Raw genomic sequence first — 24,496 nt, 5'->3', positions numbered from 1 at the left:
TAAGTGGAGCAATTCCAACAGCTCTGGGTTTGACATAGCTTTGTATGTTAGGCAGAGATCGCCTCTAGGTAAAGGGATAGATTTGTTTTCTGTGGATGTGTTTATGTAAAGTATGCTTGTGAGTACTGCGTGCAATAGTACTATTAGGGAAAGGGTTTTTCGTAATGTGTTCTATATGGCTGAGGTTAGCAGTCTGAAGCTTGCCTACCCCATCCTGGCAGTAGTTTTGGCTCTTTAGCCTGCTCCCCCCACCCCATGGAGGAAACAACACTAAAAACAACTGCAAAGTGGTGGCCCGCAACCCAGAGGTTTTCTGGGCTATCGAGATTAAGGACCACAGATTGGGGTGGGGGGATTACAGGGTGACATGCTGCCACAGTAGAAAAATCAGCCCACAGCCAACATAAGCTGGAGCTTAATACATCTGTTTGGTTAGCCCATGTTTAGGTCAGTACTTCGCAGGCAATATTCTGCAGCATTTCAGCCATTTTCAGCTATTCATTGAATGTTTTTGGACTTCCCCAACACTAAATATTTGTTAAGAGACAGATACAGTATAATTGGTTTGGAACAGAAATAGCAAGTAACTGACATTCAGAATGATACCACCAAGGGTGAATGAAAGCTTACTGTAGGTCTGGTGTTTGTGAGTTCATACTGATTTTTGCTTAAAGCAGTAGGTGATCTGTTTTCCCATTTAAGGACAACATTGTCTGACTAATAATAAAGATGGCTACCTAAAAAGCAATTACTAGAAATGGAAATCAAAGTCTAAACCACCTGTACTAGAAGTAGTGAATGTAGTAACAGAGATAAAACAACTGAAATTGGGATCTTTAAGAAAGGGTAGGAGCAAACTACATAGAAAAATAGTGGGAATTGTATTATGCAGAATAACATTGTAGAGGGGAAATGAGGTTTAAAAGAAGGTAGGATTTAAATGATCTATGTAATGTTTGATTGACAATGACTTAATAGATTATAACTAATTTATACTGTTTGCAATTAAAAATGTGTCAATATTTTTTTTATTTGTATAAATGTATGATTGCTTATGTCAAAAGTGATAATTTAATAAAGATGTTTCATGTTAAAAAAAATGTCTGACTGCTCATAATGCTGCTAGATAACCTCTTGTTGGTTTGTCTTAACAGTGGATTAGGAATTTGACTGGTGCAGTATGTTATACAGCAGAATGGATTACTATAATGAAGTATATCCCTCAATCTTTACTCCAAATCCCCTTTTGGCCAGCAGCATTGTTTTCTGGGCCGATAAATTATTTTAGTCATGCATGAGCTAATACTTGTTGATAATGTAACATTTATGAGACCACATTCTTTGGTTGCCACCTGGAAAATGTAATACCTTGGCTATATGTGTAAGTCCTGTCCCCTGGGTTAGGTAAACAGTCACATCCACATATGGATAAATGTATAGTTATCCCCTTTGGGACAAAACATGTATCCGTGAATTACCATATAGGTGGCAGTACACTAAACACCAAAAGTATGATAAGAGACTTAGGGACACAGGTGGACAGTGGTCTCACCTTCGATAACCACTTCGCCACAATAGTCAGGAAATCCTTCTATGTGGCACACCTCATCACTAAGGGCTTTTCATCCAGAAAAAGGAGGTCATTGTCCCACTGTACTCATCCCTCATTAGACCCATTATAGAATACAATGCCCCGTTTGGTATGTACCTCTCAAGACATCTGTAACAACTGGAAAGGCCGCACTAAAAGAATCACAGGCCTAAAGCAGATGCCCTACGCTGACTGCCTTAAAAAACTACAGCTATACTCTGTCACATATCGTCTACTCAGAGGCAATCTCTGCTTAACATACAAGGCCATGTCAAACCCAGAGCTGTTGGACATGCTTCACTTAAAGAAATCCCAATCCCTCAGAGCCACACGCTCCAAGTATCTAAACCTTGTCATCACAATAAACAAAACATTCTGGAGGGATAGGTTCCTGACCCAGAGATTCCCCAGACTCTGGAATAGATTGCCCATACATGTCAAGCAGAGTGCCTCTTTGACTCTCTTCAGAAGGAACCTTGATGATTGGATGGGAGAAAGGAAATTCACCCCGGGGATCATGTCAATCGCCCTGCTAGACAGGGGTCTAGGGAAGTAAATAGTGTGGGAAGAAATAACCAGGGAATTGTTATGGCTAGGCTTGTATAGGCCCTAGGGCCGATAGCCTAGTACCAACCTATGAACCTATGGTAAATAGGAATTGAAAAGTAACAGTTATAGATAGCTTTAGTTACAACTACTAATATCTGCAAAACTAGATTAAGAAAACATAATAAAACCAGCTTTTTTTTCAGGGACAGTGGGTTCTGCAACAACCACATTTAACTGTGCAGTGCAAAGTCCTAATCTGATGTTGTAATTTTTTTATTTTATTTTATTTATTTTACATTTGTTGACTGGGCTAGTCTAACTGGATATATTTCCATTTTCAGTAGAGGCCTGGGGAGAAAAGCTCCACCATAGCACAAAATGAAATATACAATTGTATAACAAATAAAGTAATAGGTATTTGGAATAAAGAGAAAGGTTATAAAAAGTACAATACTAAGAAGGTGAGTATAAAGTCATATAACAGTCATGTGATCGTTTGATAAGAGAGATACACTGCAGTTCATTGTTAGTTAACATAAATACTTATGGTTATATAAGTTTTACAATGACCAGTTTTTAGCATACAGAGGGGTATGTAGAGCATGATTATGTATCCATAGGCAGTATGAAGATAAAAATAGGAAAGGTATTAGATTAATCCGGGTTCGTGCAGGGACATAACCAGAGTGATTTTAGGTGACTTTTGAGCTTTTGCTTAAAGAGTGACAGTGAAGGTAGTAGTGTTAGATCGGTAGGTAGAAGGTTCCAGTGTTTCCCAGCAGTATTGGAGAATAGGCTGTCGCCTGACAAGTTATTGGACTTACTTGTGCTAGCACGTAGTTTACTCGAAGAGCATAGGGAATTAAGATTATTATAAGGGGTAATGAGGTTAGCAAGTATTGGAGTATTATTTGGTTGGTAAAAGATTTTATGAGCAATGGTGAGTTGGGAAAAAGTTAGCACATTAGGGAGTTCAAGCCAGTCTAGCTGCTTTAGATTCAGATAGTGGTGTGTTCGAAATGCATTACCAGTGGCAAATCTGGCAATATTGTTATAGGAGTTAGTTAGTTTGAGAAGATTATTTTTCTTTAGATTAGTATAAATAGGAGAAGCATAGAGGAGAGTTGAGATTAAGTGAGAGTGGGCAATGGTGGTTCTAGCTATGGGAGTTAAGAAGGGTTTGATTCGATATAAGGAGCCCATTTTTCTGTTCACTGTTTGAATGGTGTTATTTATATGGTTATCAAAGTTGAGGTTATTGTCAGTTGTGACTCCTAGTAGTTTGGTAGTAGGATCGGGAAAGATGAGGGTACCATTGTTAGATTTAATAGAGAAGTTTATGGGAGAGGACCTATTGGTAGGTGTGAAGAGTAGAAGCGTGGTGTTTTTGGCATTCAAAAGGAGACAGCGTTTCAGGAACCAGTCTTCTACTGAGTTGAATACTTTTTGAATTAGAGAGTGTAGATCAGAAGTGGAGTTGGCAGAACATATAAGTGTGGAATCATCGGCATATTGAATGCAGGTGGCTTTAGGGACTGCTACATGAAGGTCGTTGATGAATAGTGAAAAAAGAAGAGGTCCTAAAATGGAGCCCTGGGGGACTCCAAGAGTGACTGGCAGGTGGGATGAAAGTTTATTTTCCCAGAGAACTGCCTGTCGCCTATTGTTAAGGTAAGACTTGAACCATTGTATAGCTGGGGTATCTAGGGCAAGAAGTTCCAAAGTGTTGATAAGCAGGGGATGATTAACCATATCAAAAGCCTTTGAAAGGTCGATGAAGAGAGCAGAAGAGAGGATGTTGTTATTACGATTCCTATAAACGGAGTCAGTGAAAGATAGTAGAGTGGTGGTAGTGCTATGAAATGGCCTAAAGCCATGCTGGCACTTAGCCAGTATGTCGTGTTTAGTTAGGTGGTCTAGTAGCTGGTGGTGAATGCATTTTTCCATGACTTTAGCTAAGGGTGATAGTAGAGCTATTGGTCTGTAATTAGAGTAGTTGTTGGATTTACCACCTTTATGTAGGGGGGTGATGTGGGAGATTTTCCAGATGTCTGGAATGATTCCTTCATTAATGGTTCTGTTAAGTAGGATGGATATGGGAAAGGCAATAACTTTGGTTGCTATTTGTAAATATTCAGAAGGTAACTGATCGGCTGAAGGAGTGCAAGGCTTAAGTTTTAGTAAGATTTTGTAGATGAAAGTAGTAGAGATAGGTTGAAATCTAAATGTTGGTAGAGATCCAGCTAGAGAAGATGGGAGCCTCGTGTTATCAGTGGAAAGCTGGCTAGCTAGGGAATGTATGGTCTCTGTAAAGTAGATGTTGAAGTTGTTGGCTATTTGATGTGGGGTGTTATGATCAGCATCATGAGGGGTTGGTGTGCTAGACTGACCAGGGTTGAGGAGCCTATTAATGTTAGTCCAAAATTTCTGAGGATTCTTTTGGTGTGTTTGTTGTAGCTTACAATAGTAGTTCTTTTTGTCAGAGAGTATAGCTTTTTTAGTTGTGTTTCTTAGCTGACTAAAGGTTTGTTGTTCAGGGGAGGTTCTGTTAGTTTTCCATTTAGCCCAAGCTTTGTTTCTAAGTAGAATTTTTGTCTTGTCTCTTTTATTAGCCAGGGGGCTGGTTTGGATTTTATTCTAATAGATCGTTTAGGTGCATGCACATCATCGTTTAGGTGCATGCACATCATCGTTTAGGTGCATGCACATCATCGTTTAGGTGCATGCACATCATCGTTTAGGTGCATGCACATCATGGTTTAGGTGCATGCACATCTAGGATTGCTAGAAATTTAGAGTTAAAATATTTGACAGCCTCATCTAGTGGGAGTATTTTTAGAGGTTTCCAGTCACATGCATTGAGTTCATTTTGGAATAGTACAGGGTTAAAGTGTTTCTTTGTTCGTGAAATCCTGTAGGTAGGGGTGTTAGAGATGTCATTCCTTTGTCTTATTATATAAGTTAGAGTATGATCACTTAGATCATCTGGTAAGGTTCCTACATTATAAGTATGTGGGTGTTTATTATCAGTATCCAGTCTAAGGTGCTTATTTTGGACATTTTCATTCATTCTTCAACCTTTGGGTTCAGACCTGACCCTCAGAGCTGACTCGGCTGCTGTATATGGCTTGTGGAACACTGAAAGCTCTCAAACTTCTCTCTTACCCACAACACACTAATCCCCTACCATACCTCAGATCTCTTTTGCCACTTTCATGTTCAAACGTTGGTCACTGTTAGCTGTCAAGTTATAGCTAGCGTTTCATAATTAATACTAAAACCTACTTATTATAACTTCTTATATTCTTATTTTTTATTTATTATAACCAACTTATGCTTATAACTTAATCTTCTCTTGAACTTGTTACACTTTTTAGTGTATTTTTTCCTAAATACCATTGTTGGTATTTTCTCCCTTTTCTCTTCCATTTCCTCTACCATTATGGTAGTTACTTTGGGTCTATATTAGAACACCGAGCATTCAAAATGTCGAGTGTTCTAATATCAAACCCTATGAATCGAAAATTTAAAATATCGAACATTCAGAACAGCAATTTTTTTCCTAGGGAAAAAATTTGCTGTTCCAAAACACATACACACAACACAAGCACACCAAACAAACAGCAATCCACAAACATACACCTAAACTCTTGCACCTAACCCTACACTAAACTATACATACACCACTAACTATCCAATTACCTTAACCCAAACCATAACGCTAAGGTTTGTCACTGTCGCACATTCACCTCACCCGTGCCCATAACCCTAACTCACCTACCTCGCCCTAACCCTCATGTCCCCACAATCGCACACTTACCTGAACCTGACCCATAACTTTCCAGCACAGTGCTAAAAATACAGAAGCAACAGAAATGGACAACCAAATTCTTTCCCTAGGAAAAAAAAATTGTTTTTCTGTTTCTGTGATATTTTCAGCAGGTCGATATTAGAACACTCGAAATTTTGAACTTTTGGTGTTCTAATATATACCCATTACTTTGAGTTGCCAGTGCTGCTATTACTTCAAAACTAGTTTAAAGTTTAAAAAAAAAAAAAAAAACTTCCATCTCTTTTTCTTTATCCTTGCTGCTGTAAAAAGTGGCCGAGGCAGATCCAAGGGTCGGATCCAAACTCAACAGTTAAGGAAAAATGAAAATGGACAACACTAATGGAATGTTATGGTGAGTACACAACTTATTTTTTATGTACTGAACTCTAAATTCACTATATTTTGAGTTTAAAGGAAATTTCCTCTCCACACCTTGAAGTGGATGTGGAGTGGTGTATTGGAAAAGTCACAAACAAACTCAAGACATATGCATACAAATGCATACAGACGTACAGGCTGATAGACATATAAACTCATAAACAGATTATGTTTTTTTTTTCATTCTGACAAAGGAAGAGCATATTTAATGCTTGAGTATTGAAAACATATTTTAGCCAAGAAGGCAGGCTCCAATCAGTTGCCATAACCAAAGTGAGGTTTGTTAAGCCATATTCAATATATTGAGCAGAGAAATAAAGCCTTGACTGCAACTTAGTCACCGTAGTTTTATTAGCAACTAAGGTACCTATAGTAGCTGGTAGGGAGGGTTAAAGAATGATGAGTCATTGCCTGCTTGTTTTTCTCGGGGGGTGGGGGGGGGAGTGATATGTCCAAAAGGCAGGACATCTCAGTGGCTTCAATAGAAAATGGAGTTCAGGGTATTTGCCAGGCCAAGGGTTGGCCAGATCCAGTAGGGCTTTGCTGTCCTAAAGTTTTAGGCAGAAAGTACCTGAAGGAACACCAAATGGTACTCTGGGCCTACAGAATGGCTATGTATGCTATGGGTGTAAGGCTAACCACACAAAGAAGCCGCCTACCAACAAACAATCCAAGAAAGTCAAAGATGTGAGGTTGGTGAATCTTGCCTTGTTACAGCAACTGGCTACCAGTGTCTAAGCATACATTTAACAGCCTGAGGCTGAGACTCTCCAAAACATGATGGGATAGCATCTGTCTTAATAATCTGATATTCAACTTCAGAATAGGAGGTGTAATATTTGTTAGTGTTTATTATTTTGCATACACAAATTCTGAAAACAGTAAGGTTTCTTATATGGCTATCTGCTGTATTTTTATTATTTTCATGCAATGTCCACATGCTGTTGTAACAAGAATGCTCCGGATTTCTGTAAGTCTAAACATATGTTAACCGCTTTATCCATTATCCTCAGGCTATCATTTGTTAAGGAGCAACATTCATTTTCATAACTTTACACATAATTGTTGTACATGTCATGTACTAGTCAACAGTCCAATAAATTATGTTGTATATCAACCTGAAATTAAACACCACTCCCCCCAATGGCAAGAAGAGATGATTTTAAAACTTCAAGTCTATGTGTTGGCTTTGGAACATACATGCTGTCCCTCAATACCTCTCAGCTGTAATGAATTTCACAGAATGTCCAGATTTTTACCTCATGATTTGTTATATTCCTCATAAAATGGCAGACATTTCAATCTCAGACATTCTTTCCTTCAAAAAATGCACGGTAATGCAAAACATGTTATTCCAGCAACTTTCTAGGTTTATAAGTGCAATACTAAATAATCTGTCCCTGATTTTGTGCCTCTTTCTTCCCATCTGTTTTGGCTTGGTCCAGAATTGTGATGCTAAGAGAATGAGAAGCATGCCTCCCACACTCACATGATCATCTTGTTTTGAATTCTAAGCACCAATTCAGTTATTAGCTTATTCTGTACTAGTCAGACTTTAATGGCCTTAGTTGTAGCTGCAACGTTGTTTGATGAATATACTTGAGAAACTAATGCCAATCTCTGTGAAATATCAAGCATGTATATTTATGTATTTCTACTTGCAATTTAGTTTTGAATGACGGAGTCATCCTAGACTGACCACAGGACTGAAGGAGCAACCCGTTGACATTTTTAACATTGGAGTGAATTAGTTCTACATGTTGATGCGGTCAGTTGTGTCTGCTGCACACTGTATATAATACAACCAACTAAGGGTAGTATGCAAACATTCAGGCAGTTTATAGTGGGATTGCTAGTTACTTTGTATCACATAAAACATGTTTTGTTGACTTGGTCATCAATTAACTAAATCCATCCATTCTCAACCCCTTTTCCCATTTTTGCACATGGGGTCGGGGTGTCACTTCAACAGTGACAGTCCTCTTCAGCCAAGGTTTACACAGCCAGGTGGCTAGCCCTGACATGGTTGCTCATCTGTACCACTCATTCGCATGCACACACTCACTCCTAGGCCCAATTTGGAGTGTCCAGTCCACCTGCTGCATACTTTGGAAGTGTGGGAGGAAAGCGGTGCACATGGAGGAAACCCACGAAAGACATGCAGACTCTGCACAGTGACACCCCTTAATTCTGTAGAATATTGCTTTATTATTATGTCCTTGATATATTTATCATAAATCTGTAAACATATAACAAGAAAGCGTATGCAACATGACTCATAAAACTGCAAACATTCGGCTTTGGAAGGTTTGCTGCTACATCTAGAGTCTTAATTTGTAGAATCTCATTGAGTCTCCCCATGGATTCATACCCAGAGAACAGAAACATAATTTTTGTGATCCCAGTGCAATGTCTCGTATGTTGTCACCTTATATTATAATGAACATAGAAGAGGTATTGGGTAAATGGTACAACTTGCGTCCTGGTTGTGCAAACACTCCTTGCTTAGAAAATAAAGATTTATAGGGCTGCACAATAGCATTAATAATTCGATAAACTAATTCCATTTCATACAAATGAGTAGTGTTTTATATTTGAGCATACAGAATCCTCACTATTTTGTACTTTATTAAATAACAGAGACTACCAAGATCTGATCTTCCTGCCCCAGACTTATGATTACTACAAGTTATTCATCGAGGACTCATTTAATGGAAGTGATACATTCATTTAAGTCTAACTTCAGTTAATCTTTTGATCTGATATTCTAAACCAATCTAATGAACAAATCAAAAATAAATAAATCAATACAATAAAATAAAATAAATTAAAAATATACAATTTTGGTAATGTAATCAGCACAGCACCAAAGTATTAAGAAAATATGATGATAGATTTAAACAAGATGAAGCAATCAAAAAGATGTAATATGAACAAACAGGCTATGGGTATAAAGTGTGCAGTATTTCTGTACTGAAGCCCAATAACAGATAGAATATATCACCTTCCTGATCACATAGTGACTCAGTATTTACAACTGTAGGTGGTGTGGAACAGGAAATGACATCCCAGAGAAGTGGAACCAAGAAAATGAGACTCCAAATCAATTTAGTTTAAGGAAATAAGAGGTTTTATGTATGTACCAAAAAAATTGTGTACTGAACACTGTATGAAAAGGATTATACAAACATTAAAACTGAAGAAGAATGCTGGGGAATGATATGAACTCATAATACACAAGTGGGCTCACTAAAAGGTAACATATGCACTGCAGAAATATTTTAACACTGATATTATTCATGCAGCTTAGTCATTTGAAAAAAAAAGAATCTGTCAGCATTACGATAATTTTACGTTAACATTTTTCAGAGACTAAGTGTAAATGTCTGTTTCCCTTTACAATTAATGAAAACTGCTGCATTAAAATAAGACATTTAGTTTAACCTTACTCTTGGGATTCCTTATTCAAGGAACACTCCTGCTTAATTTTGTATGTTTGTTTTTGTTTCTAGAATGTATTTAATTTGAAGTATGTTGTCATGCAGGTAATCATGGAAAAGCAGTCTGGTGCAGAAATGTGTTTTCAAGAAAAGTGTTAGATGATTACAAATTCACTTATCTTTGCTTTACCTCATATAAATGTGGGAGTTTGGAAATTGTGGGACAGTACTGTATTTTATTATTATTATTACTATTATTATTATTATTATTATTACTATTATTATTATTTACTGCCCGTTGAATACCCAATGGTAATAAAAAGGTTTGAGGTTATTGCTAGTCTAAGCTTATTAATCAGCTCACCTTTCATGAACCACATGCCGAGTTGCCTCATGTATGATACACTGACACTTTCATAACGCCAGTCCTTTTTATTATTTTTACACTGTTGTCTCCCATCGGGAATGAGACAAGCTCTGCAAATAGCTGTGACCTTTTAGGAGATGGCAGACGGAATTAAAATATGTCAGCACAGATGAGAAGTGTGGCTGTTCTTAGCTGTTCTGAAACATTAATTTGAGCCGGTGCATGTTCATATCAGTTGACAGTCATGTTCTCACTTGAGACAGAAGTGTTAAACAGCCAAATGCAGTTTTAGCAGAGAAACCCAGCTGACCCTTTCACTAGTGCACCTGTCCTCTGCAGTGCAGGTAAACATCACCACCTTTCCTCCAAGAAATATGCAGTCATTAGAATTAGCTGCACGTCTTTTCTATGTATATGTCTGTATTGGGGCATCTAAGAAAAAGTATGTGAAATGCTTTAGCAAAAAATTAATTTGCTAATGCCTTTCACTTCTGTTGTATTAGCTACATTGAGGCGAAGTGTGGAAAGGTAGATGATGGACTGGGAGCATAGCCCTACATAAGCTGTTCAGATTTTGACAGCATGAAGTGTGACAGATATTGTCACACACTTCATGTTAAGTAATGAAAACAAAACAAAGCATTTGACTTGGGTGAAGCAATCATTAGGATGTAAGGGATGGACCATCTTTATTTACAGATTATTGAGTTGTGACTGTTTGCAGTGAAATGACTAGTCAGTACCTCAAAGCTTAGGCAGAAATCATTATTTTCAACTCTGTAATGTGCTGCTCTGGATCATTCACTAGTCCACTTTTCGTTAATTTAAATCTGCCTTTTCTGCAGTTGTAAATCTAGAAGTGATTGGAAAGTAGAAGACAATATTAATTTGAGGTTAAAAAGCCTCACATTCCTATTAAACAATTATACAATGACAACTCATTGCCATTCAAAAATGTGCATGCTGATTGGACAACCCAACAGTGTATCCATTGTAAATTGAGTGTATACCAAAAGAAAAAAGTCTGGCCAATAAATTACCATTCGGCGGCGAACCTTTTTTTATTGGCATATACTATGGCATATACAGAGCAAAATACAAGAAAAGTCAGGTAAGTTCTGCAAAAGTAATGGAACATAAAAATACCTAATTTTCATTTTATTTCTGCATTGTCCCTCCTTAAATATTAACAGATTTTCTTACATATCAATTGTCTGGATCTTTGCTGAATGTCCAGATTTTTGCCTCATAGTTTTGGTCTTTTTCTGTTAAAAAAAGTTGTCTACTAAGCGACTAGGGATCAAAGTCATTAAATAATGGCAGGCAATTGATGTTTATGCTTCATATGCTTCAGAAACTGCATGCAAAAAAAAAAAAAACTCTTGATCCAGTAACTTTCTTAAGTTTTTAAGAGCAATAAAGTCTGTCCGTATTCCTAGACCTTTGCCTTCCACCTCCCAAATTATGTTTGTTTTGTCCCGATTTCTTGGATTAAAGAAACAGCAATGTAGATTCTCTTTTCTTCATTGTTTCACTGTTGTACTGTGCAAGGGTGGGAACATAAGTCCCATATGCATGTGCAGTACATCAAAAAATGTGGAAGAACAGGAAACAGCGCAGAGGAACACCTCAGAGCCATTATAAAAATACATTATTTAAGAAAAATAAGCAGTTTCTTTTCTTAAATAATGTCATTGGATAATAGCAACAATCCACTCATGAGTGTGGGTATATGAGGATTTGCCATGATTGGCTTTGCTTAATCCCATTGGGTAAATTCTAATATACCAGCACCCCCAAGTGGGTTATTGCTTAAATATTCCATTACAGCTGTTAGAACAGTCTGCAGCATGGAAGGACTAACAAGCATCTGTTCATGCCAGTTTATAATATGGTAAGACCTCATGATACAGTGATTAGAACTGGAAGTAGGCCTTTGCCTATGAATAAGGAAGTCCAGTGAAAGGGAAAAAAATGCAAATTGTACTGCTAAAGACTACATTAATTAGTTTAAGGACTCACAAATATGTTCCAGGTAACCTGCAAAGCACTGCAGTTTTTATCTGGTGTAACCTACTCACTTTACTAAGAGAGCAAAATCCTTCATTAGGCTCCAGGAGACATATTATGTGCAATAATGTCTAAGCATATTTTAACAAAAGTTTTTTTTTATTTATTTTTTTTACTGAACATAATCTTCTTTAATCATTACTTTATTAACATGTTTTAAAACCAAGCACTCTGCAGTAAAAATACCAGAAAGCATAACTCTCAACTTCTTAGGCCCAAAAATAGGGACAGATTTTAAATACTGCTCGTATAAACTTAGAAAGTTGCTATATTAATGGGGTTTGAGTTAGTATGTATTTTTTCTGAAAGACATGGTCTGAAACTCAAATGTATACCATTATTTAATGATTTCAATCCTTAGTTATTTGCCAGAAAAAACACAAATTTTATGAGGAGCAGACAAAAATATTATTCAGAATGTGGGCCATTCTGTGAAAATATGAACAGTAAGCAAAAACTGTGCTATTCCAGATGCTGGCAACTATTTAAATAGAATATCAACATTAGTAGTTAAATCTGCCTCTGCTCCCGTAACTGGAATGTATTACATAATCTTGCAGAACTCTCAGTTAAAGGTGGCATCAGAATGTCACAAAAGTGTGCTAATTCAGATTAATGCACAAAAAACAGTGCTCATACACTATACCAACATTCACATATGATAGTCCCTAAACTTTTTTCTACTACAGCCTACAGAAATAAACATTAGTGAAGCAGGTGACAGAACACCTAGTAGCAATGTACTAGATGTATTAAGCTTCATCCAACCTGTAATAAGGTGCTGTATGAACACAGCCACCTTCAGAATAACTTCCACAACATATTTGTTGATTAGCTCAACCTACCTATCCTGTTGTATCATGAAACTGCCTCATGCTAGCTGCAAGTCTTTACTGTCACAACTAAATATACTAAATGCAAGCTGGTGACAAGGACAGGTATACGAAACATATATGGCAGGCACACAGCCTAAACTCTTATTAATTCCTTTAAGCCATCTTCCAGTTTGAATTTGTATTTGTCATAATTGTAGTGTGACATTTTCCTTATTTTAACATGATGAAGTAGTGCAAGTATAAAATGAACTTTCACACTGCTGACACTTCTGCGTGTGTACAGTGTGCTGCAGAAATCAGGTGATATGTCAAACAGTGTTAATATTTCACTGCTAGGAATGTTAAAATTGCTGTATATGCATACCCACTGGTTGCATAGCAGGAAGGGCCACCTTAGTTCCACCCAGCACATGCCCACGACCCAAAATAATTTTTATTTTTTTACAATTTCGCAGGGGGGCTGTGCCTCCCTGCACCAGAATCTGCGTGAATGATCTGGTGGGGTACGCAAATGCAGTATCACCAGAATGTTTATGTATTCATGACAAAAGGAGACAGTATGTAAAATCAGCTTCTTGAATATGGAACCTTCTGTCTGTGGAATTATTGCATTCTATACTATGTGGCCTTTCTCCCCAGTGCAGCTTTTTAAATTTGGCAAATTACAGAGCATTAGATTCTCTCTCGCTGAATCACAGAATCATCATAAAGCATTATATTCATCAAACAGACATTGAAATATTAAAATTAAAACAAAACATGTACAATGTTTTAACGTTTTAGTTGTCCCTATGCCAGAGTGCTGTACCCCACCACCATCTCCCCAATGTCAGAGGCTGTCTGTTATACTAAAGTGTGCTGAACACACTCACTCTGAGATTGCAGTAACTCCAAAAAAGAGGGAATAATCAGTATTGGAGCTAATCTAAGTACTGCCTTTATTACAAGGTAGTGTGACCTCAGTTTTGGCATATTTTGTGTCTGATGGTGTGGTGAGCAGCCTTAACTTGAAGGATGCAGGTTGCTATAGTTGATGTTTCAGAATATCAGAGCAGGCTGAGTAACATGTTATGCTGAACATGAAGAAGAGTGAACATGTGAGAACTGCATTTGTTTCCTACTTTTCCTTGTTCTACAAGTTTCTGCAGTGTCAGAGTCGGTACATAGAAAGTATGGGCTTGGGGAAACCTGCTTTCATATCAGTGGATGCAAAGTGAAGTGGTTTTGCATGCTTTACATCCTTTGTATCATCACTTGCATATGAATATGATCCCTTTGCCCTGTTGTTAATTTTGTGGTGATTAATCAGATGTCAATTAAATGGCACACAATTAATCATAATCTGTGTTTTTATGGTTTCCTCCCTCATCTTACTGATGTACAGCAAATTAATTGGACTTCCCCTAACATGCCTGGAAGTATACATGCCATCTCTGCAAGTGTGTGTGTGTGTGTGTGTGTGTGTGTGTGTGTGTGTGTGTGTGTGTGTGTGTGTGTGTGTGTGTGTGTGTGTGTGTGTGTGTGTGTGTGTGTGCGTATCCTGCAGTGGTCTGGTGCAACACCCTATTAGTTTCTCTGTCTAATGCCCAGTGTTTGGATAGGCTCCTGACCCCTATGGCCCCAGTGTGAATCATGTGGGTAACTGGAAAATGAATGAATGTTTTAGAAGAACACTATATTGAAATCTGGGAATATAAGGTATGTACTACAGCTGTCTGGGCCCTAGATGCTGTAATATCACTACCTTGCAGGCAGGGATGTGGGTGACTTGCAGCATACATGGCTCTGTATTCATGCTCATCATTGAAAGCTCTGTTCAAGCAAAGTATAACAGCCATGGGGAGTATCCAAGTTTGGGCAAGGTTAGTGTAGTGGTCGTAGGGATGGGAATGCACACTGGGGTTTTAGGTAGTGATCAGGAGGTGGCTTTAGAGAAGGAAGAGGAGATATTTGCTTTAGGGAGCAGGAAAGGAGTTTTAGGATTAGGGAGAGATTGAGTACTTTAGGATTAGGGAGCAGGGAAGGGGTTTTAGGTTTAGGAAGGGTGAAGGGAGCTTAGGGTTAAGGATTGAGAATGCTGTTTCAGTATCAGAGAGCAAACAGGGACTTTTGTTGGGGGAAGTGGAACTTTAGGTTAAGGGAATTACGGGGTATTTAATATGTTTAGGGTGAGGGACTGGTTGGGAGCTATATAGTTAAGCAGGATTAAGTGCAGGGAGGGTAAGATAATTTACTAGAATCAGGCTATCAGTTAGGACACTTGCCAATTTGAGCACTTAGAAGTGAACAAATGTTTCTTGAGTTAGTGGTACACAAGCACTTCCTGTTGACCCAAACATAAGTCTGTATTTACTTGTAAGAAGTATCACCAGTTACAATTTTATTTAGAAGGATAGTTATTTTTCAGAATATGAGAGAAAAGATGATTGTCTAATCTGTTACTCTGAATAAACATCTGCTGCTTAACTGAAAAATCAATATTCCATGATAAGTATTCATATCAAATTTTTCCTCATTTATACTTTTTCCCTAGGCTATAACTTTTTTCTGTCAGCTTACCACTGGTGCCTTTTCAAAGTTTTAGTTATACATGAGATACTCTGCTATTCCTCACTAAGGAGTGATTAACCCCAGCTTTATTTACAATTCAGCAGTCTCTGTGAATACTGCAAGTCTACAGTTGTAGATCCAGGAATAACTGAATTATTGCTTCCTAGACTTTGTCTACCCAGTGACTAGTCTCCTTCCCACACAGTACCTTTGTTTTACATAATGTTTTTGTTCCATATAGTCTAACCTAGTTTTCATTTTGATTCAATCTTTTTGGCATTTGGCATAGTCCTGCAAAAAGTTACAGACACACACCGTGCGCGCACACACACACACACACACACACACACACACACACACACACACACACACACACACACACACACACTTCAATTGATTAACTTTTCAGAATGTTGGTTCACAAAACAGTAAGACCCCCAAATGGTCAGCATTATGAAATGGTGAAAATGCAAAAAAACATCCCCTGCTAATTATATATACCAACTCTAAGGTCAAATTACACGAGAAAAGGGCAAATTCTCTGATCTCCACTGATCATCATTAATACGGTCCTGCTGTAATTCTCATTGGTCAAAGTTTTGTAGTTCAACATCCTGAAATGTCTTTCAAGTGCTGTAGATCCATATGTGAAAATATCTACTTCCTCTAAAGTCTAAACTATTTGATGTGTTATATATTAGAATAATCAGATAAATGGTGATTCTCATTTATTTTTTATAATCTTCAAAACTTCTCTGGTGGAGAACCTCATCAAAACCTATGCATTAGTCATTTTACGTCATTTTGTTGAACTGTGATTTATTTACAGAGCTTAGAGAATTTCTCCTTTCATGTTGTGCAGTTTTTCAAGAGATGTTTAAATACATTTTGGAAGTGTAATCCCCTGTAAGGTTGGGGTGTTGCCCTCCTACAAGAAAAAAGTTTAGCTGATTGCAATTTCAGGCCTATTGTTTTCTTTCAAACCTGCATTTGAGCATAATGACAGCTTTGTAAAATATGTGTGGCACTCTCATTAGTTACAGGTCTGATATAAGTGCTGAGTGCATTGACGCATGTACCAGAAAAGTACACAAAGAACAGTGTCAAAGCATCACAGCCTTCGTACCTTGTCTTAGTAGCACACACGTCATAATATTACCACCATAATCCATATCACATAAGTCTTAGTCATGTCCTCCAGCAATACAATAAAGTAACAAAACTAACTTTGAGAATGGCAGATGAGAGTGACAGGTGAACATCTGCAGTCTTCTGGTTGCTGAAAGGAAAATCAGTTTCAGAGCATTCTGTACACAAAACCAAACAGAGTAAACCATCTGTCTCTTCTTATAGTTTCTTGTATGGATTGCAAAGAGATTTTGCTTTTACTTATTTGCTTTAGTCAGTCAATCACTTAGGTAAGATTATATGGACAGCTTAAAGTAACCAGTCTTGCAAGTTATTCACAGTAGGCAGAAAATAAAATTGATCTGTAGATCATGTATCTTTGATACAGAACCCATAATCACTGGCAGGTGACATCTCAAGAAATATTTCATACTACATAGATCATGTTTACTCTGTAACAGACGTTATCTGTAAGTAAAAAGCCTGAAATAAAACATGGCTTGGATGATATATGACCCTACTCACTTCTTATGTGCCATTTCCTTTATTTAGATCGAAATTATTTTTAACCAAAAATTACTCTGTTGTTGTTTATTCATCTTCTTCAAGTATACTTTTCTAAACAATAACTATCCTTTCTGCAATGTAATAATTTGTGTCTCCCATGAGAGCCATCCATGTCATGTCTTCAGTGCCTATATATTCATATATGTATATATATATATATATATATATATATATATATATATATATATTTATATTATTTATATATATATATATGGGTCCTCTTCAGTAGATCGAACATTTTCAAGTTTGAACCACATATGGCCGAGTCCATATGTTCAAACTTGTAAATGTTCGATCAGACTGAATGGAGATCTCCGTACAGTGCGGGAAGGGAAGATTTCCCATTTCCACAATGTAGTGCGATCTCTGAGTTGCTATATTTAAGTAACGGAGAGTGTGGGGGGGTACGCCCCCTGCTATAGACATTTAGTTTTGTGATTTGTTGTTTTATTTGTTTTTACTTCAGTGTTCAAACATATATGAGTTCGAACATATAGTCTCAGCCATATGTGGTTCGAACTTGTAAAAGTTCGATCTACTGAAGTAGATCCATATATATATATATATATATATATATATATATATATATATATATATATATACATATATATATATATATTTTATGTATATATATATATATATATATATATATATATATATATATATACACACACACACACACACACACACACACACACACACAAATATATAATTTTTTTGAAGGATGTATCCACATGGATGATGTCAGTGTCCTGTACATCCTTGCATTTTTTTGTCATTTCCCCCTTTGAGGTGTTATAGTCTCCCTATATGTAACGTCTAGTGTATGTACTGCACCATTTTATTACCTTATTACTACCCAGTATGGCCCTAACAATTAGTGTCAACAGCTACTCTCAGAATTTTGCCAAAAGTTTTATTAACTGCGTACATGAAGAAACAACAGTGCCACTTTTTATAATGCTGCTGTTACTTCCTATGTATCTTAATGTTCTTTTTGCTTTCCTATTGATCTCTGACATTGCTTGCTTATGTGCCATTTCTTGAATGTGATTTATTCCTAGCCCTGTTTCCTTACCTGTTTGTTACACATACACACACACACACACACACACACACACACACACACACACACACACACACACACACACACACAGATTCCCTCTCTCTCTCTCTCTCTTTCTTTTCTGTTCCTGTGTGCATTATTTTATATTTTACTGAATTTAAGCTCTTAGTTTTGCCTGCAGTCCTTCATTTGATATCATTATTTCTTTTATTTTAACCATACTGTCTCAAATTATCACTGTCAATTGATGTACTTGTTACTCCTTTGCTTTATATTGTTTTTCACAGGTATGTAGTTTTGTAGAGTTTTGACCTGGAGTTTGCTCCGGCAGAATAATGCCAAGGGAAAGTGAACAGAAAAAAGATTACGCATTCAGCAGTGCTGCAGACTTCATGTTCTAGCTTGGTGTGCTGGAAAACTAGGAGGGCCTCTTACCAAGTGATGAGTTCATTAAATAACAGTACCAGTGTTTCAGCAGGGTGCTCTGGTGGTAAACCCTGCTGTGTGTGCCAATTTATAATACATTCTAAAATACAAGTCCCACACACTCAGCTTGAATTCTCCAGTGGATTTTAACTGAGTCATGGTTAGTCTCAAAAGAACCAGCTGACAAATGTGGTACTTTTGAAACTACGTGAATATCGTATTATACAAGGAATTCAGAAGTATTAGGAAGATAGGTTAAGCAGGATTATTAAAATGAGGATGTTATGTTCACATAGGATCACGTAATAATAGCTAAGAAAACAAAAGAAAGAAAGCAAGTACTAATTAATAGCCAAACCTAACTACATTTCCAGCATAATGAGAATGACAAAGAAGTATAAATTATAAAGACGTGTATAATACAGATATGCAGATAGTTCCAAGAGTACTGCAAAGAAGTGGGCAAATACAGAAAGAGTTCCCAAACATACATAAGTGTGCTACCAATGCAGATAAACTCATACACATTACAAAAGGAAGCAAGGCAGGGTACATTAGGAGTACTGAGAAAAACACACCTGGCAATTACAAAGAGTGAGGCAAGACCGATTTAGTGAAGTTAAACTATGTCCTGATTAGAAATGGATTCCATTCAAGACATTAAAATCCCTAAACACTTTGAGATATTAAAACAGAAAAATAGTACACATAGTGCTGCAAGCAGAGCAAAATATGAACATTTTAACATCAACAGAAAGCTGTTTTTGAATTTCATTTGAAATTGTTACTATGGGCAACAAACTGTCACAGAGGTTAATCTCTCTGCCAAAGAGCTCCAGGCTCTGGAGTTTCATCCTGGTGTCCATTTGCTGTCATTTTAAAATTTGCATGGGTTTCAATGCCCTGCACAACCTAGTTAAAAATTGAGCTCCAACATCCCCATTACATATCCCATGTCATGACAAGCCCATAACACTTCACTAAAAGAATCACAGGCCTAAAGCAGATGCCCTATGCTGACCGATTAAAAACACTCCAGCTATAATCTGTCACATATCTTCTACTCAGAGGTGATCTCTGCTTAACATACAAGGCCATGTCAAACCCAAAGCTGTTGAACATGCTACAGTTAAAGAAATCCCAATCCATCAGAGCCACACACTCCAGGGACCTAAACCTTGTCATCACAATGAACAAAACATAATGGAGGGATAGGTTCCTGACCCAGAGACTCCCCATACATACTCTGGAATAGAGTGCCCATACATGTTAAGCAGAGCACTTCCTTGGCCCTCTTCAAAAGGAACCTTGATGACTGGATGGAAGATAGGAAATTTACCCCAGGGATCACGTCGGTCACCCTGCTAGACAGGGATCCAGGGAAGTAAATATTGTGGGAAGAAATAGCCAGGAAGTTGTTATGGCTAGGCTTGTACAGGCCCTAGGGCTGATAGCCTAGTACCAACCTATGAACCTATGAACCTATGACTAGAACAGCAATATATATTGCTGGAAAATGGATATTTGGGTAAGTGGATAAAAGGATAGATTTTTTTTTCATATCTGAGTGGAGTTTCTCCAGTTTCATCCCAAAATATCCTGAGTGACTTGTTGCTACAAACATTGCAAAATAAGGCTTTTGCCCTTGTGGCTTAAGTTATAATTAAGATGGATCCACAAGGGGTCAGTTAATTTGTCCTTCCCTTTGACCACATGAGTGACCTGGTCTAAGAAGCATTTTTTTTTTAACAAAGACGCTTGGTTAACAAAGAAACAAACAAATAAGACAATGCAGTTGCCGGAATTGCATTACACTAGACAACAAGAGTGCTGCAAATGGTAAAATTTAATGGCATAAATATATATGTATACTAACCAATCTGCAAAACTCCACTAAGACTAAAATGGAGCAATGCTGCAACAAAGTAGCAAAGTTTGCTACAAACTCAAACTACCAAACACATCACTGTATACCACTAAAAGAACTAAATTGGTTTGAACTATTAAACCAGCTTACTTATACACACCTAACTACAATTCACATCCTATTCTATAGGTCCACTGCCTCTCCTGCCCTATTTAATCTAGTCCAAGATTACAAATCAAACAGACCACTCAGATCTGAAGACAAAATCCTTCTCAAAACCTATAAGCCTTTAAGAAACCAAGGAAAATCACTATACTCATACTCTATTGCCAAGTTATTGACGCCCTCCCTCCTAACATTAGTCTAACTCCTAGCCTACCTGTTTTTAAAGGCTCCCTATAAGAACGGATCATTGAAGACCAGAGGATCGATGTTCTAAAATATCGAACCTTGTGAATGGAGATCACCATACTATGTGGCTTGGGAACTTTCCTGTTCTCTTCACTGTAGGACAATCTCGGTGTTGATATATTTAAATAGCAGAGAGTGTGGAGGGTGCAGGGGGGCTTGCCCCTCTGAAAAAGCATGAAATCAGAAGTTATCACATTTTAAATTTTTTTGTCGTTGGTTAGATATTTCGGAACTTTGATCCACTGGTCTTCAATGATAAGAAGTTTGATGTTCCAGAATTTCGAACATATGAAGTAGACCCAAAAGAACCCCTATCATGGTTATGCACATGCCTTATTTCAGGCTAATCCACTTCTTTCTATCCTTACTAACTTCCTCCTAAACTAATCTACCAGTATTACAGTAAAGTTAAGGATACTATGCACCTTTCTGTCTCTAGCATTTTACTAACGTTGTCAGAAGACTAATATTTTGACTAACCCACTTTAATCTGTGTCATGATACACAAACACACTCTGCCTCTATTATTATAACAGTTTCTCTTTATTACACCTACTGCTTCTTATCCATTATAAAGGCTGATATACTAAACAGATCAATTAAAATCAAAAATTAAATTAAATCAAAAAAGTATCCCCTCTCAAGACATAATGGAAGTTAAAGATTTACAAAGGATACACTTACCAAAGGACTAATATTATGACTGACCCTTTCCTGTCTGTGTCATGATAATCAGACACAGTCAAAGCAAATACTATTTACCCTAATAAGCTCATTTCAATTTGTGTATAGGCATAAACAGTAATTATTCTATTATTCTGGACATATTAGATATTATTCTTTTGACTGTAAATATTCAGTGTATTCTTATATAAGTACCAATTGTATCGTTTGTGTAACCAGGTTATAAATGTGGAGCCACCACTTAAAATGGTTTATGTAATCCAGCCAGGCTATCCCAGTAAACAAATGTCAAATAAATGAATAAAAATAAATAAATGAAGCCAGAAAAGCCCAATATATGTAGGCCAATAAAGAAATTGCAATAGAAGAAAGGGCACTTGTGTCAGTGATGGACTTGCTTGCAGAAAGTAATTTTTTTCTACTTGTTTATTTCTCTTTTGTCTCATATCATGTTAACTACAATAATTTCTTCAGTATTGTTATACATGTACGTATCAGTAAAATGTCTGTATGCCCCATATGTATCTATGGATGTTTCTGTTTCAGAATGAATTCTCTTATTTTTTTTTAAACATAGTATTTAAAGTAGTTGAAAAGAAAGTTTAAGTTCTCGCTATGATGTTTGTCGAAAATGTACAAATAGCTGCTAATAACTAATATCATGGAAACAATTGTTCTGATACTTTTACAAGATCAGGGTTCTTTGTTCAAAGAAGCTTCAAATGTATGTGCTGTTTTAGTTTCCATTAACAATACAGTGTCCCTTAGATAAAAGTGCATCCGTGTGTTTTTTGTTTAGGCTTGTCACAAGCCATGCTTAAAATGGGAACATTATTGTAATACACTTCTCCATTTCTGCCTTCTTCCACCACTAGATGCAGACCAAATTACATGGGAAATGACTGAAGATTGCTTCATTTACTCACATTCATTTGAAAAAAGCAGGAGAGTTCTTTTTCCAGTAATGAGAGTTACATTTTCTTTTAATGTTAAGGCCTACAAATGACCCCTCTTATTAGTCCTTGCTTTATCCTTGATCACACATCCCTGATTAGATCCATAATGAAACAGAATGTTCAAAATCTGGATTAGGACCATTTAATCTATCAGATGTAAAACAATGTTGTATTCCTATAGAAGCAATTTACATGGCATTCTCAGCAGACTGAATGTGCCCCACTTATTAAAAAGAATGCTTCCATTTATTATACCTATTGCCCTTGTTTCATAGTAAAGGCTGATATACTAAAAGAGATCAATTAAAATAAAAAATTAAATCAAATAAAAAGAAGCATTTTCTCCATCTCAAGACATAACGGAAGTTACAGATTTCCCAAAGATACATTTATTTTTTTCTTAATTCAGAACTCTTGTCATTATGGTATCAAACAAGGCTTTTTTTCCTTTGTTTTGTTGTACGATTTCATGTCAAAATCTGAGTTACAGTATATACAGATATGTGTGGCTATTACCATGGCCCCAGTTCCATATGACTTGTTCTCACTGTATGTGACCATTTACACTAAAATCATGTGTTATTGAATCTGGTTCTTGTTATAAGTCTGTTTATAGAAATATCTTACACTGAAATAAGTTACTTGTACTGAGAGCACCTCTTTTAGAATCTGGCCCTATTGCTTATCATTATATCTAGCTAATTTTGTTGTGGTAACAGAAATGGTTATAACAGCTAAAATAAGCATTTGCAGTGTTTGCAATAATTTCCTTCACAAGGTAGATGGCAGAAATATAGTCTGCACTTCTCTATTTCCTTCAAAATTCCTGCAGTTAAATATTTTACCGTTTTTAACTCACGATGTTTGAAATTGTTACAGCGGTAGTACACCTTATTATTAAATGCACGTTTGACAGGCAGATTATAAAGCATGCATTTTCTAGCTGTATTGTCCCCTAAGTAATGCATTACAAAGGTAATAGTGACATTTCTCTTAAAACTGAAACTGCTTGGTCCAGAAGACTGTGGTTTTTTTTTTCTGCGTATTTCCCCAGAAAAAAGGACAATTTGCCCCAACTTTAATTGATCTTGACTATGGCATTTACCTGTCATTCTTTTAGTATAATATAGTCAGAGATATTAAACTTGAAATGATATTCTGTTGCACAAAAGGAAGCAATCAAGCTAAAACTGAAAACTGCACCATATTTTCATTATTAGGTAATCCACTAATATTGTGCACACCAGTGATGCTGATAGCTGTTCAGCTGTTCTCGGATTTAGCTGTAATGTTTTTTTTAATGCATTTTAATATTTGTAAAATTTACTAGACAAATGAAAATAATAATACATTTTTTTCCTTTTTTCCCTTAGGAACGTGGAAGAATAGGAGTCATTTTCAACGTGGGAACAGATGACATCTCCATAGAAGAAGTTAATGCCTTAGTGAATGATGGGAAGTACCATGTTGTGCGATTCACACGGAGTGGTGGTAACGCCACATTAACTTTGGATGGGTTACCGATAAATGAACGCTATCCCACAGGTAACCTTTTTTTCTTTTTCCTAATTTAGGGAACTCCTATATTAATGTGATACCTTAGCATGTACTGTCAGTGCTGAAGACCAGTTAAGCATCTTTCTCCATTTGATGGGTTATTGTTAATTACTATTTCCAGGATCATAATTCAATTTTTTTATAATGAAGGTAAGCTATTGTGGAGGAAAGCATTAAGTACAAATTTTGGCATGGCACCCTTTCCACTTCCAAAGAATATT

At 36.8% G+C, this 24,496-nt stretch overlaps 1 protein-coding gene across 5 annotated transcripts in view; it reads left to right on the top strand.

The window, feature by feature from the left end:
- Positions 1-24,496, top strand: part of LOC122805673 (neurexin-2-beta-like) — a 1,444,051-nt gene that overhangs the window by 1,064,978 nt on the left and 354,577 nt on the right. For all 5 annotated transcript variants that reach the window (XM_044076001.1, XM_044076002.1, XM_044075998.1 and 2 more), the window contains exon 3: positions 24,092-24,263. In XM_044076001.1, the coding sequence (XP_043931936.1) occupies positions 24,092-24,263 (172 nt within the window). The remainder of the gene's footprint in view (positions 1-24,091; positions 24,264-24,496) is intronic.

The sequence above is a fragment of the Protopterus annectens genome, chromosome 6.part1, assembly GCF_019279795.1.
Source record: "Protopterus annectens isolate FY-2018-M chromosome 6.part1, PAN1.0, whole genome shotgun sequence".
Classification (NCBI taxonomy): domain Eukaryota; kingdom Metazoa; phylum Chordata; order Ceratodontiformes; family Protopteridae; genus Protopterus; species Protopterus annectens.
Note: the sequence above shows the minus strand (reverse complement) of the source record. Positions and strands in the feature narration are given on the sequence as shown.